The 14,224-nt window shown below is 48.0% G+C and overlaps 1 protein-coding gene across 2 annotated transcripts in view; it reads left to right on the plus strand.

Annotated features, from left to right (window-relative positions):
* Nucleotides 1–623: 623 nt before the first annotated feature.
* Nucleotides 624–14,224, plus strand: part of LOC120829429 (IQ motif and SEC7 domain-containing protein 1) — a 59,915-nt gene continuing 46,314 nt past the window's right edge. For both annotated transcript variants that reach the window (XM_078083312.1, XM_040193508.2), the window contains exons 1-2: nt 624–1,227; nt 12,719–12,817. In XM_078083312.1, the coding sequence (XP_077939438.1) occupies nt 977–1,227; nt 12,719–12,817 (350 nt within the window). In that variant the 5' untranslated portion in view covers nt 624–976. The remainder of the gene's footprint in view (nt 1,228–12,718; nt 12,818–14,224) is intronic.

Genomic DNA, 14,224 nt, shown 5'->3' on the forward strand with positions numbered 1-14,224 from the left:
ACAAAGTAGCCCCGCCCGAAGGAGTACTCGGCTGTACGGCCTACGGGACGAAACCCTAACTCTATCCCATCAAACTGTTAATGTGCGATGTTTAAATCATTGGGGCCTCGGGTAAGATTCTCAACCTAGAATTGCTCCTCGTGGTTGTGTGAATCAGTTTAGATCCAGATAGTCCGGGGGGCCCTTCGCGTGGCAACCCGTGACATCATGGTTATAAATGTGTGTTCGCACGTTCTAAAATCCTGCTCAGCTTTGGTACATTTAGCATTTTCATATGCAAAAAAAAAAAGCACGACAATTATGTCGCTTTTTCAAACATTTAAATATAAATGTGTGCGTGTGCTTTGATAATAACCAAGCCAGACACGTGGAGCGATCACATGACACTGAGGAAAAAGTCCTAAACATTCTTACCGCCAGCTGACCAAGAGGAGCAGATGTAATCACCATGAAACTTTAGCATCACCCTCTTCCATCACAGGGCGGTGCAGTTTGCTCTCTCATGCGCCACCCTCATCTCCTCCCGCCGCACGTGCGGATACGTGCAGATCAGGGAAGTCTAACGCGCATTTATTTGGATCATTTCCCCGGAGGAAGGCGACCTGCGGATTCGTAAAACTTGTAAGCCCCGCCCACTCTGACAGCCAGCGTCTGTTTACGAAAAGTCACGGGAGCAGCGTGGAGCTAAAGGTGAGGCGCGGGGCCGGCGGAGAGTCGCGCCGCTGCGGTCCCCACAACGTCACTTTAAAAAAAAAAAAATCGAATCCACGTCTTTGATTCGACCACGTCCGCGTCGGTTTTGTTGGGTTCGCGTCTGCACGCGGTGGGACTATTTCTGCGGGCGGGTGGTCACACACACACACACACACACACGCCGGGTTCAACACGATGGCGAGGCGTAAGAGGCGCAACGCGCGCAAGTGTTGCGCTTAAAAAAAAAAAAAAAAAGAAACAACCTCATCTAGCGCGGAACGACATGGAAAGCAGCGCCGCCGCCGAGAACCCCTCCAGGGCCGTGGAGTACTTGAAGGAGCTCAACAGGATCATCGAGACCCAGCAGGAGCTGCTGGAGAGGCAGCGGGGACGGATCGAGGAGCTGGAGCAGCAGGTGATCGATCTGTGCGCGGAGAACGCCCGCCTGAAGGAGCGGTACCAGCGGCACCTGGCGACCTGCGGGCTGCTGCAGGGCACCAGCAGCCTCGTAAAGGCGCACGTCGCCCGGGACAAGTAAGACGTCACCTCCTCTCGTTCTTAAAGTCGAGTAATCTCTTGAACTAGGTGCACTTGGTTGTAAGTAATCGTTGCTAAACGAGACCCGCGGTTGCCTCCTTCTGCTCCATGGACTGTGTCATCAGACGGATTTCTTCTGGTTTGTGATGGTAAACGGATTTTACGCGCAGAAACATGGGGTTCGCCGCAAATCTCCGAGCCTTTTTGGATCATATCTGGAAACCTGCAGATAGTTTCACCATATCACCGAGCACCACCGCGACGGATGACGGTCAATGCAGTTTTTTTATCCAGCAGATTTATCTCCTTTCATGTTGCCCTTTTGAGAGCTGATATGCTGTAAAGCACCAATTTAAACTATTTCAAACATTTTCGGATCATTCTGCTTCTAATTATTCTCATTAAGGTTATTTGACTTCTAAAGTCTGACATGTTCATTTGCCGTAGCGGTCATGAAAGAGGATTCCATGTGCGTGGACAGGCACATTAATCCTAGATATATTATGGAATGAAATAGCCACAACTCCTGAGGTAAAAAAAAAGAAGGGCAAAGCCTCGGGATGGACCCGTTATGCAAGTATGTTTTCGGGCAGGCCCTATCGGCAGCCAGTAGGTTAAGCCCGGAGCAGATGTGCAGGAGCATCAGGAAGGCTAAAGGCCCTGATAGTACAGGATTACCCTCCTCGCATAGTTGTGTGGTGAAGTTCACGCTGTTGGCTCGCCATGCAAAACGCTGCAGACCTTCTGCAGATTCATGTGCTGGTGCTTGACCTTTGTGCCCGCCGGGGCGCGTTGGTGTCACCAAGATCAGCGGCAGCAAATCAATACCGATGAGTCATGGACTGTGTGTCTTTGCTGGCTTATACAACCAGACCCATGGGATTAGGACATGCTGTAACACTGACCTTTTTTTTTTTCTTTAGCTTGTCCTGTTTTTTTTGGCCCCTTCATAAATCTCTCCCTCTCTCGGGCACTGCGGAGTATTCTGTGTAATTTCACTGGAAAATCAGTCCGGCAGCACCGCTCGGCGCGGTCACAGTGGGCGAGCACTATCCCAGCCCGGCTCTGATGGACGTGCACGGAGGTTTTGGAGAGGCGCCTGTGATTCCGTGATGAAATATGACCGCTGTTAATACTGTAAAGTGTGGTTTACGGAGGATACGGGATTAAAAAACGTCATTTAAGTGCAGCGAGCAATTTATGGATTGCAGGGGTTTAGAAGCGAGGCTGATCCTGAGATGCGGTCCTTCTAGAATGGAGAAAAGGGAATTCAAATAGTGCATTATTGGAAATTAACAGCTCTGAAGTCTCTTTATTTCCTATTTTCTGCCTGATGTTGAGGTCAGGGACACAGTCAACAGCCGACCAGAGAGACTCTTGATGTCTGTTTCCTAACGTTGCCTCTGGAGTCGCGAGGCCTGAACCTCATCCTCTGTTCCTGGCAAATGTTAGCGCGCTAGGCTACGATGCTCGACATGGTAATGTTATGACATTCTCAAGAAGTCATTTATGAGTGGATTTGAGTTTTTTTATTTGGGACGAGGAACTAAGCATGGAGAGAATGCAGTAAAGTCTCATTCATGTGTGTTTTTTAAAATCCTAGCACACAGTATTTTGCTGAAAAAAGTAGTAAATAATACTCTGATTTAAAAAAATAGTCCTAGAATAGATTGTTTAATGATGAATCCCAGCATAGTTAGTCAAAGAAAACCAAAAGGTCCTTCTGTTGTTGTTGCAATCCCAGCATAGTTCCTCAAACACCCGTCACACCAGTTTGAGTCCGTGGGGACGGTCACGTAGTTCTGCCCGTGGCCCCTGAGTGGCCCTTTTCGGCCCTTCAGGATTCATGCTGGTTTCCTCTCTAACGCTGTTAGTTCGGGCCGCCAGTTCTTCGCGGTGCACAAGTCTGCGATGAATTGACTTCTCACGAGCAAAACGCACGCACAATGTGGACACGCTGCAAAAAGCCAAACCACCGAGCCGACCACGCGAGTGCTTTCTCTTCCCTCGCCCACGTTTGGCATTCAAACCTGGTCCCGTGGCCCAGATATCCGACCCCGGAGAGATGACCATCAGCTGATGCGGCGCATTCTGCGCGGCTTTGTTTCTAAATATGCACCGTAGAAGACCGTCTCCCGTCTCGAATGAGCTCTGGTGTCAGATGTGAGGAGTTGATTAGATCTGAGCACGTGGACGTGGACGTGTTGTCTGCGATGAGCGATCAAATATTGATTGAACAACGTGACAAAATCGAGTTGTTGATTCTTGACGCGACACCAACAAACGCGTGAAGAAACCCGCAAGAGGTGCTTCCATTCGTTGCTCTTATTCAGCTGCTTCTGAAGTGTAATTGACGCTAAACACCTGCAGTTGAGCGGTTTGCCGAGTTTAAGCAGCTGCAGGATTATGCAAATGGGAGATTTTGATGGAAGATGAGTGCTGGAAAAACATGTGTTTTGGTTTCGTTCCAAGCAGCGATCTGATAAAGTGGGTTTAGTGGGTTTTTTATTCCTGTTTATTTGCTGTTTTTGGTTTCACTTCCATCAGAAGTGGAATAAATATCGTTTGGAGGGTTTCATTTTTTTATTGTTTTGCTTTACGGCAAAATGTAACAATGAAAATCATTGTTTTCTGCAGCCCCCTCCTCCCTTAAAGGTGTAGCAATTTGTTGTAATTCTATGCAGTCACATGTTTAATGTCATTGATTTCTATTTTCTGTACCCGTGTGTGACGATACGACCACAGCGATCTAGAGTCTCATTCTTGGCTTCTTCTTCTGCGCTTTGCTGGACGGCCCTGGAGTCGAGTTCATAAATGGTTAACCTTGAGCCCGCGTGATGCCCTCGGCGGGTCCCCCGGGGGGCCCCCTCGACACGGTAAGAACAGCACGATGGAGAAAGCCGCTTCTTGTGGCCGCCGGCGTTCACCCGACAATCTGCTGAACAATCAGTGTGCCAAACCCAAATTTACGACCACACGAGCGCCCTCTCTCCAGCACACCCCCCCCCCCTAATGAAATACCCCAGCGAGATTAATGTCCACACAGGGACGATTTGCATTCAGCCCCACCGATAAATCTCAAGCCACGGCCGGAGATAATTTGCAACTCGCACTCATAATCAACCGCAGGCTGCGTTCGTGTGTTTTGGGCCTTCCGTCCTACTGCGGTGATGGCGGAGGAAAAAGCGCCGACGGGTCCCCTCGCGTCGGGCCGGTGGGGCCGGACTGGAGGTCGGTTTGCGTCCCGTGTGACGCTGAGGACTTTTAAGAGGCACCGTGTCCTCAGTCTGCTGGTGCTGATGGAGGCGTTCTGCGCGATCGCCAATGCGCTGCTGCGTTGCTACCAAATGTTAGCATGTCATCGCGTTATGTTACCGCGAAACGTTCAGCCTGTTGTTTGGCGTAATTGAGTTTGATCTCAGAAAAGAAGCAACGGTAACTTTCATCGATTCTTCCAAGACTCCCCAACTTGTTCTCAGCTTTGCTATATTTGTGAAGAGGATCCAATACTGTTTTGGTTCTTTGCTCTGTTGATTTCAAGAAGAGTGTCCAAACCTCAATCCCTTGTTTATCATCACAATCCGATCAACACTTAAATCAGCACACTTTCTCGAGGCCAAAGTACGGACGACGGTTCGTTCTTTATTTCTTCGATACTTGAACCAATTATCCGCCTCTCGGCTGTCAAAACCGGCGGACGCAGCAGCTAAATCGAAGGCAATTTGTGGCCTGGTACCCGTGGAGAGCAGTTTGAAAGGCTGCCACTAGTTTTCTCCCGTGTGTGTGTTTGTGTGTGAGTCAACAGCTGACCACAGGTACTGCTCGCGCATCACGTTACTCCTTCACAGCCGGCCGGGCGTGACAGCAAACCTTTGTGCTGGTTTGGTCCGTGGATTCCCCCTTTTCAAGCCTTGAGGTTCGTCATCTCAAGGAGTGGCTGCATATAACATTCGGCACGTGTTGAGGGGACCAAATGGTTAAAACACAGACAACTCCATGGTGGAGACCTGTCAATCACAATGAATCCCAGCCCCCTAAAGCACTCTAAATGGACTACTAAATAAAACCGTTTGGGTGAAGGCTTCAAACTACAGATTGAGAACCAGAAGTCCTGTTTACAACGTTTCCAGGTGTCCGAAGACGCGTTTCCACTCCAGCTGAGCTCCGATGTTCGTGTTCGTAACCATGGAGATTCTGAGGGCCGATCTAAATCCGAGCAATATGTTCAGGAATGTTGCCATGTTGTTTTCTTGTAGGTGAGTGTGGGGTAACGTGCTTGAGGTTAGAAAAAAACGTGGAGTCCACCCTCCTTAAAGGTCCAGAACCTCTGCTGGTGCTCACTCCTTCGAGATGCATAACTTGACAGCAGCAAGAGAAGCGAACCGCTTTAGAGGACTAGACCGACTCCTTAGATCTGCTTAGCCAGACACTTCTCTGCCTGTAATTAGCTGCTGATTAATACAGATCATTTGGTAATCTGAGTGATACAAGTATGCGGTGCAGACACGTGATGAGTGCCCTTCATTAACGCAGGAAAAGTCCTGAAACAAGGGAAGACGGCATGAAGACGCGTGCACTTCGTCAGAGGAGCAAAACTCTGCATAGAAACTAACCCGATCTTGTCTGCAGGGTTCTTCTGGAGGAAAATGGATCCAATAAAGTACTGACGAGTCACAGAATTACAAGAAGAAGCGTCTCTGTTTTCAGTGGAAAGTTCCGTAGATCCAGTCTCACTTTGGATGTGATTTATTATTTTTCATTACAGCTTGTGAGGGCTTGTTTGCCGCGGCTGGAGGCGTGAACCGTCAAAGCAGTTCAGTCCAGGAAGCTGCAGAGTTCATAATGTAATTCCTTAGCTTCACATTGGATGGGAAGCTTGGGTTCAAGGTCTCGATTTCAAAGTCGGAGGATACGAAATGTACAAAATAAATGGAAATGAGACACGTGTAACATGGTGATGATTTGGATGAGAAATGTATCTACACACTTAAAAAAACATCAATTACACACGTCGGACAGACTCTCTCATTTCCTTTTTTTCCCTCAATACAGGAAATGAAATGGCCACACGTGCTTTTCCTTTATTGCCTCAGCACTTATTTTTCTTAAGGGCGGTAACGAGATGAAGTGCCGGAAGGGCGTCACAGTTACGTTGGCGCTGCTCTTCTCCGGTGAAACGGTGTCCAAGCCTTCGTTTGTGAAAAGCCCACAAAGGCTTGTTCTAAAAATAGGACGCGGGTAGAAAAAAAACGGGGGGGCGCACGAGAGGTCGGCGTGTTGATCAGTGCAGCTGTGTGGCCTCCAGCACCTGACGTCCGTCCGAAAGCCCCGGCCAGGGAGCTATGATTAAACGAGCAGGCCGCTGCGGTTCTGCTGCCGTGTCCAGTTACACTTACTCTTGCAGAAAGGCAGGATTGATAAATGCTGAGTCAGCGTTTATTTATTTATTTTTCTTTTGCGCCGGGGCGCGCCCTCTGCCCGTTTCCTCCCTCGCAGCAGGAAACAGGCCGTCCTCGTTGCAGACAGACAGAGTGGAAACAAAAGGCCCAAAATGGAAACCATGCGAGTGGCGAACGCGGGGTCGAGAGCGCTGCGAGGTCCAAAGGCCGCTCGGGACGGGAATGTGACATTTGGTCTCAATCCTGCCACCGGAGACTCGGCCCGGGGAAGAAGACTCCTGTGGAATGATACCTCCGGTGGGATTTGCCGTTCCATGCATTATTTAACATGGCTTTCGGGAACGTCACCTGAAAGAACCTCTTGTAGCCGGGGTTCCTACGCCGGGCAGAAGGGGGGGAAAAAAAGATTTTATTTTCATTCATCATCATGATCATCATCAGGATGATAGATCATGTTTACATAAGGCCGTAAAAGGATAAATTTATTCGTCCGTGACTTGACAAATGAGCTTTGTGAGCAGATTTTCTACTCAATCAATGTGCCTCTTTTCAACGTGTCCCCATTCTGTTTCACTGTCTTAACCTCTCGTGTTTCAAGGTTGCGCCAAAAGTACGGCAGTTTACCTCGAATCCAATCGGCAGCCTCCTCCTGGCGGTTCAGACCGAGCTCTATTGATTTAGTGTCACTCAAGCGGGCGGCTCATGCAAACCGCAGTGCTGCAGGTATTATCCCGAAAAGGGGAAGATAAATGACGGTAAAGTATGGGCCCCCTATTTGTCACTTGAAGTCTTGACTTTAACGAGCCAGCGGCTCAGAAATCGAGCGCGTGAGGTGATGAGGTCCCGCTCGAATGCCGCTTGAGCGACGACGACGCAAACCGCGTCCCGTCTGTTTGCTCGGTGGGCCGGAAGATCTCGAGGAATTAACAATCCAGGTGTGATGAGAAGAGGACTTGTGTACGTTTCGCAGCGGCGGCAGCAGTGTTTCGTGCGGGACCGAGGAGCTGTCCAGGGTTCTGAGCACTGCCTCCTGCTCTGTCCTCCTCTGAGGAGCTCCGGTCTGCATTGCTGGGTGCAAAGATGGAAATCTCATTCAGCGAAACATTTCTGAAATATGGTTTCGCGCTGATCATTTCTTTCTGCCGTGTTGCATTGTGTACACATGAATCGATAGCCTCCGTAATTGCCATTGGATCTGGACTGCAGCAATCTGTGTCAATGAATCTCATCCTACCCCCTTGCGTTGTATTGACCTGGCTCCTGGTCCCACGGCCGTAATGGGTTCTGCTCTAATGAAAGCACCGGCGCTGCATCTAGTTCGCTCGCTGCTTTGTGGAGTAACTAAAAGGGACGCTCGCCCGGTCGCCGCTGATGCACGGGACGAAAGGCGAGCAGATGTTTAGGTAACGGGGGAGAGGAAGGTGCGCGGCTAACGGAAAGGAAAGAAACCAGTAAGTAAGAGTGATGAGATAGGAGGAAAGAAATCACTCAGCCCAACGGAGATTTAGACGCAGCATTATACGGCACGGATCATTATTCCTTCAAGCCAACCCGACAAAAAGCTGAGCCGTGCACCCCCCCCCCCCCTCCTTAAGAGCACCCTTTGCAGATGCAGGACCTAATGATGGAGTCAGCCGCCACTAGGAGCACCTCATTGTTTCCTCCATGTGAAAAGTGAAATAAGGGCACAACATGGCTCTTAAATCTGCCCCAAAGTGCAGCCATGCAGACGCTTTATTGCCCCTCGGTGCCGTGGTTCATAGGAGCAGCTACATTTTTATTTCTCTGGCGTAAAGAGCTCTTTCCTGCTGCCGGAGAGCCTTTTCACTGCAGCCTCCCTTCTGAAAGTGCCCCTCGATCTCAGGACGAGAATGGACAGAACGAACGGCGTGATAGCATACAGATACGTGTGGAAGAAATGTGTTTTACCAGGTTATTCGCTCTGAAATATGTATGTAAGTATTCAAGCAGTGTGAACTCAGCACTTTTTTATTACACCTGTGAAAACGCGTGGCCGGTTTTGCGCTCTGAGCACTACAAGACCCCGGAGCCCAAATTCACCCCGGGAAGCTTGCAGCGATCGTAAGTTGCGGGTTGTGGCTTTTCCCAACATTTTGTAATTTTTGGTTTCATCAGCGGCAGTTTATATATTGTGACACATGTATTTCATGTTTGTAAGCGCTCCCACACAGATGTAAATCCAACGCAAGTGTTGAAGGGATTCTTCAGTTTTACTTCCAGAAGGAAGTTTGCTGACTTTTTGCTTAAAGACTTGAAACACTTCAGACACTTAAAGTGAAGCGGCCAACTGGAATTGAGCCTTCGTTAAACTGATCCATAACCTGACTGTGAGAATCTGAAATAGACTTATTCATTTGCGACCATGAGTTGTTGAGTCCACGGAAATGTACCATGTACGGTTGAATTAACTCGCAGAAAGCAAGACGCCACGTCATTACACACCCAGCGGAATGTTGATGTCTTCTCGCAGAATGTCACAGAGTTCTACCTGCAATTTAAAAAGTGCGGCCGTCTCCTCGGATGCCAGATGGATCGATTGCGATCGCTGCACCCCTCGTTGCCGGATAGTGGAACTCTGCTGCTGTAATGAAGTTGCTGAATCAAGTGATGGTGGTCATTGAGGCGTTTTGTTACTGCCCGTGTCTACTCGCATCCTGCGGCATTCTCCTTTCTACCTGCTCTGTTATTGCTGTTCTACCGGGTCTCAATTTGACTCCTGCTCGTGGCTCCTTCTGGGTCCTGGTAGAACCTTTTTTTTAAAAGGTTCTTTCTTTTTCTTTCAAAGGGTGCGGAAAAAGATCTCCGGCCAGTCACACGGAGCAAAAAGGGTCAGTTTGGACCTTAATGTCGTCCGGCTTGTATTGGAAACTGAACTGCAATCATCACGTCACTTCTTCAGAGTCTGATTGCCTGTTGGAGAGGCGTCACCATGGCAACCTGTGACCAGCTGCAGAACTGTTTGAACTAATAAAGAAAGAAATGCTACGCCTCCACTTAAATTACAGCTTTTTCCACCGGCGTCGATTCTGAATGACGTCATCGCGGCTGCATTGCATTGTGGGCTATTTAATGCCGGCGTAATGCCCAGTGTGCTGGTTTGGTTTCACAGAACCGGCCGTGGAAATGGCCCAGTATTGATCCGGATCAATATCTTGATATGTTGCAAATAATATTAGTCAAAGTTTTTAGGCTCGGGTGAAATTTCTCACATAAGAAATCTGTGTTTTAGTTTTGCATGACTCATAAGTGTTGTTCCACAATGGATCATTTTGTTCTTTTTTCAAGCACAAACATCTCTGGAACCAGCAAGCAATCAGTTTCACTTCCGCCGCGCTAATGACTCAATATCCACCCAGAACATAATCCAACACAAAAAGGTTTTAAACTTGAAACCCCTGCAAGAGCCAAATGGACACAACCTTTCTAGGATGTCTGGCTCTATGATTAATACCATCCAACTCCCCATAAATCAGTTCTGACTTTTAGAAGCCAATCACAGTGTTCTGTCACCTGAAGGAGAATATAAAGTATCTGGACTACTTAATCAGACCAGTTTCAGTTAGGCTTATCTAATATTACAACACTGACTTTATAGCATTAAGATTTTTTACTTTATTCATTTGCTTTAAATCAGTCTTTTAAAATGTTTCCTAGTTTCAAGTCGTGCAAGTAGAAGATATTTTGCCTCCATTTAAATAGAGCTCCACTTCTCTCCCTCCTAAAGACATTTGGGCATTTAAAAACTGGATGCCGCTGGATGTACTTCACTTTAAAATGGAGCCAGTTTATAAATCACTTGTCACACGTTTATTTATCTGGGCTCCGGGTTACCTTTTTGTACCGTTAATATGACACAAGTGAGCGTGGCTGTTTTAAAATGTTGTGTGTCACGTGGCGCGGTAGATTTCATTTTCATTAATAATTGAAAAGCCACCGAACTTGGAGCTATAAATAAATAAGCCTGTCTCCCGAAGGATTGTGTGTGTGTGTGGATAGATTGGCCCTGTCGGTGATGAGGGGATTACTCTCGTACGCGCCGCGTGGTTTAATGAGACAGGAATAACAACATGGACGGTGTTTAATTGCTCTGCTATCGGACCGGATGGGTTCATTGAGATGTGATTAGACGCCGGGTGCGACGGGCTCAGCAGCCCCGCTGACCTGCTGTTATTCGATTGTTCTTCAGCGTGAACGGCCGATGATGAGACGCTCCCCCGACGCTCGTGTTTGTTAACCCCGTCCAGCGAAAAGCCCCGAGCGGAGCAGCGGTCCGACGCTTGTCACGACACAAGAGCTGGTTCCGCTCCGCGCCTTTTACCTCCCTCCAGGTTCCCGCCGAGAGTCGGAAACCGTCGCAGGGATTATGAAGTGTGTTGTTGGAGGTGACAATGAAGAGGATAAAGCTCCTCTCCGCTGTTGTTGAGGAGGTCGCGACCTCTCTCAAAGTGTGTCTTGAAATAGGCAGCAAGCACAGTGTTTCCAATCGATTCAAACACTAATCCAGGCCAGATGTGTTGTTTTATTTGACTTAAAGTATCGTGGGATCCATTTGCAGAGACGGACGAAATGCCGAAGGAAACGAAATGGCAGCGACGGGTTTTTGCACTCCTGCCACTTGTTTTGCTTCAAACAGGCTTTCTGGACGGAGCGGCGCTCTTCTATCTGGAGGCTTCTCTCTAAAACGGCACAAAGTGTGGACTGAACTGTGCTTTAATTCCGGAGAGAAACGTAACCTAAAAAGGAGAGAAGAAAAGCGCCGGCCAGGCCTCGGATACACTGGCGGTGTGTGTGTGTCGGTGGAGGAGGGGGGGGGGGTGACCGTGCTGCCTTTCAGGGCCCGTCTAGTGCCGGCTCTCCACGGGGACCTCGCAGAGTATCACCTTCTCTCGGCCCATCGCTCCTTCTCTTGTTGCCACGGAGACAGATGATGATGATGCTGCGGTGGTGAGGACGCCGGGCTCGCCTTTGTCCTTGTCATTCTCGCCGGGCCTGGATCGGGGCATTGTCCCCTCCACGGGCGTCGAAAGAACACCGTCTGTGTGTGTGTGTGTGTGTGAATTTGTGCGTCAGTGCACTGACAGGCTCGAAACAAGAGGGTTCGGAATGGAAAGGACAGGTCACAGTAAACTAATGTAAGACACGAGAAAAGACAAATTCAAGGTTCGCAGCTCGAGCTCAGCCACAGCCGAGGCTCTAGCGTTTCTCAAATTAATAATTCATTGTGCTGAAACGGTAGCAAATAGCAGCAGCGGTGACACAATTAGCCGTTAATAACATTCAAGGCCTCGTGCACAGTTCTTCATACACAAACAATCTGTGCTTAAGTATGAAGTTTTTTTTTTTTTTTTATCCATGTAAAAAGTTATTTCCGAATCGAGCCAGATGTGTTTGTTTGTCTGACCACGAATCGAATGTGCTCGGCCTTAACAAACCTCCTCTGAGGGGAGTGCTGAGATGAGAAATGTCTGAGCAAACAAAAGGCGCTACGCCACAAAGAAACCAACCCGAGGCAGCCTTCTCTTTCCTTTTGATCCTTCGAGTTCTTTTTATCCTCAATTGTCACATTTTCATGATCTAATTTTACAATGTGTCTGTTTCTTTGGCCAAAGAAGAACTAGATAAACAAGTATTCTTGGGAAGTCTGACAGATGAAAGATGTTATATTATTGTTAGTAGTGCAAAAGATATTGGATAAGTTAAACGTGACTCTATCTATCTATCTATCTATCTATCTATCTATCTATCTATCTATCTATCTATCTATCTATCTATCTATCTATCTATCTATCTATCTATCTATATCGATCGATATAGAGATAGATATATATACATTAGATATATATATGTACTCTCCAATTAACTCTGTTAATAAATGTGAAACTTAGGTTACATTGAGTTAAACGTTTATGAATAGCAGGCAAGTACATTAAAAATAGGAGATACTCTTGGATGTGTACTTTTGTTCAAAGATGTATGAAGTTTGCGTGGAAATTTTCCAAAGGGAAAGCAGTCACGTGACTCTTCTCTCACGACCTGCCGTCCTGTGCCGTCTTTTTGTCCCCCTGTAGGAGACATGTCCCCCTGCCTGTCCAGGCCACACAGGCGCCGGTGGCGGCGGGCTGCAGGAGAGCCGAACCCCGACGCCAGTGGAAGTCGGCTTCCTTTGGGTACAGTAAGATGCTCTTTTCTATTAAAAGTGTTTATGATGCAGCCGGTAGAGCGGGCCGACCTCGGGGGGGCTTCAAAGGCTGGAGAGAATTTTCAAAGACGCCCCCACACCCCCGACGCTGCTGCTTCGTCATCAAGCAATGTCCGCCTAATCCCTAACGCACTTCTCTGGCTCGTGTGCAGCCCCCCCAAAAACAATCAGTCCCGGTGCAACTCGTGCTATTTTCAAAGCGCAGTGTTCAGTGAGTTTTGTGATGAGGAGGAAACATCCGAGGGTCGTGTTTTTAGACTTTCGGTAACGCTGCAGAAATGGAGAAATTGCCACTTTTAGGCCGAACAACGGATCCCTCCTTTCGTGTTGTTGGCTCTCACACTGGGGGCATTTTCCACCGAGTTTATTCCTCTGCAGCGCAGCAGCTCGCTCACACACTCGGGAAATGACCCTTACCCGTCGAATGAAGACGGTGGAATATCGTTTTGCTGATTTGTTTCAGATCGTTGGGTTTTGACTTTAGTCCTCGAGATGTCAGAAAACGTAGTATGAGCAGGCGACACAAACACCGACGTCCTCCACACAGAGGGTCAGAATCACACACACACACTTTTTAATGGACAGGGTAGAAGTTGGTGCGTGAATCAAACTGAAAGCAACATTTTTCATAAAGTCCTTGATCTGTCGTGTTTTGACTTTTTCCGCATTTTTTTTTTTTCCTCAATAGAAAAAGAAAATAACACTCGACATGACGCGTCAGATCGGAATCCAGGGTGTCGCGGTTATTTTGTGTGCGTGCTGTAGATCACCGACTCGCAGGAAATGTGAAAAAAAATGGAATAAGAGATTCCGTGCGAGGCTCCCAGCGAGCGAGCGAGCGAGCGAGTGATTGATCTCTGTGTTTTCCGACGGTGCTTCAGAAGGAAGCGGGACAGAAATATTAATCACTCTGCCGTCGGAGAGCTGCTGCGGCGTGCCCTCTCCAGTACGCCGAATCACTGCGCTTGTTTCACATGTTTTGTCGTTAAAGGAAACTGATTGCAGGACGCGTTCTTAGACGCTATTCAGCAGAATGATTTCGTTGCGAAAAAACAAACGAAATTTGCATTTTTATTGGAGCCCACTGGATCGAAGCCTGCTGTTATTTTTTCCGACATCTGTTGGCTGCGCTCGCTGCCGTTAGAACCTGAGAAGAGGCTGTGACCCACCAAAGAAGTCCTCAATCCACCAACTATGGATTTGTCTATTAGTTGTTTTTGTTAATTTCATTGAATTTACACGTAGAATCGCATAAAAGCTGCACTTTAAGTCTGGGGATGTTCGCTGGGATGCATTTGAATGTTTGCGCCTACTGTGAATTTTCTCCTTGACTTTTCTTACAATAATTGTGCTCCTCTTGTATTAATGTGCACCT

The sequence above is a fragment of the Gasterosteus aculeatus genome, chromosome 2 (assembly GCF_964276395.1).
Source record: "Gasterosteus aculeatus chromosome 2, fGasAcu3.hap1.1, whole genome shotgun sequence".
In the NCBI taxonomy this organism is placed as follows: domain Eukaryota; kingdom Metazoa; phylum Chordata; class Actinopteri; order Perciformes; family Gasterosteidae; genus Gasterosteus; species Gasterosteus aculeatus.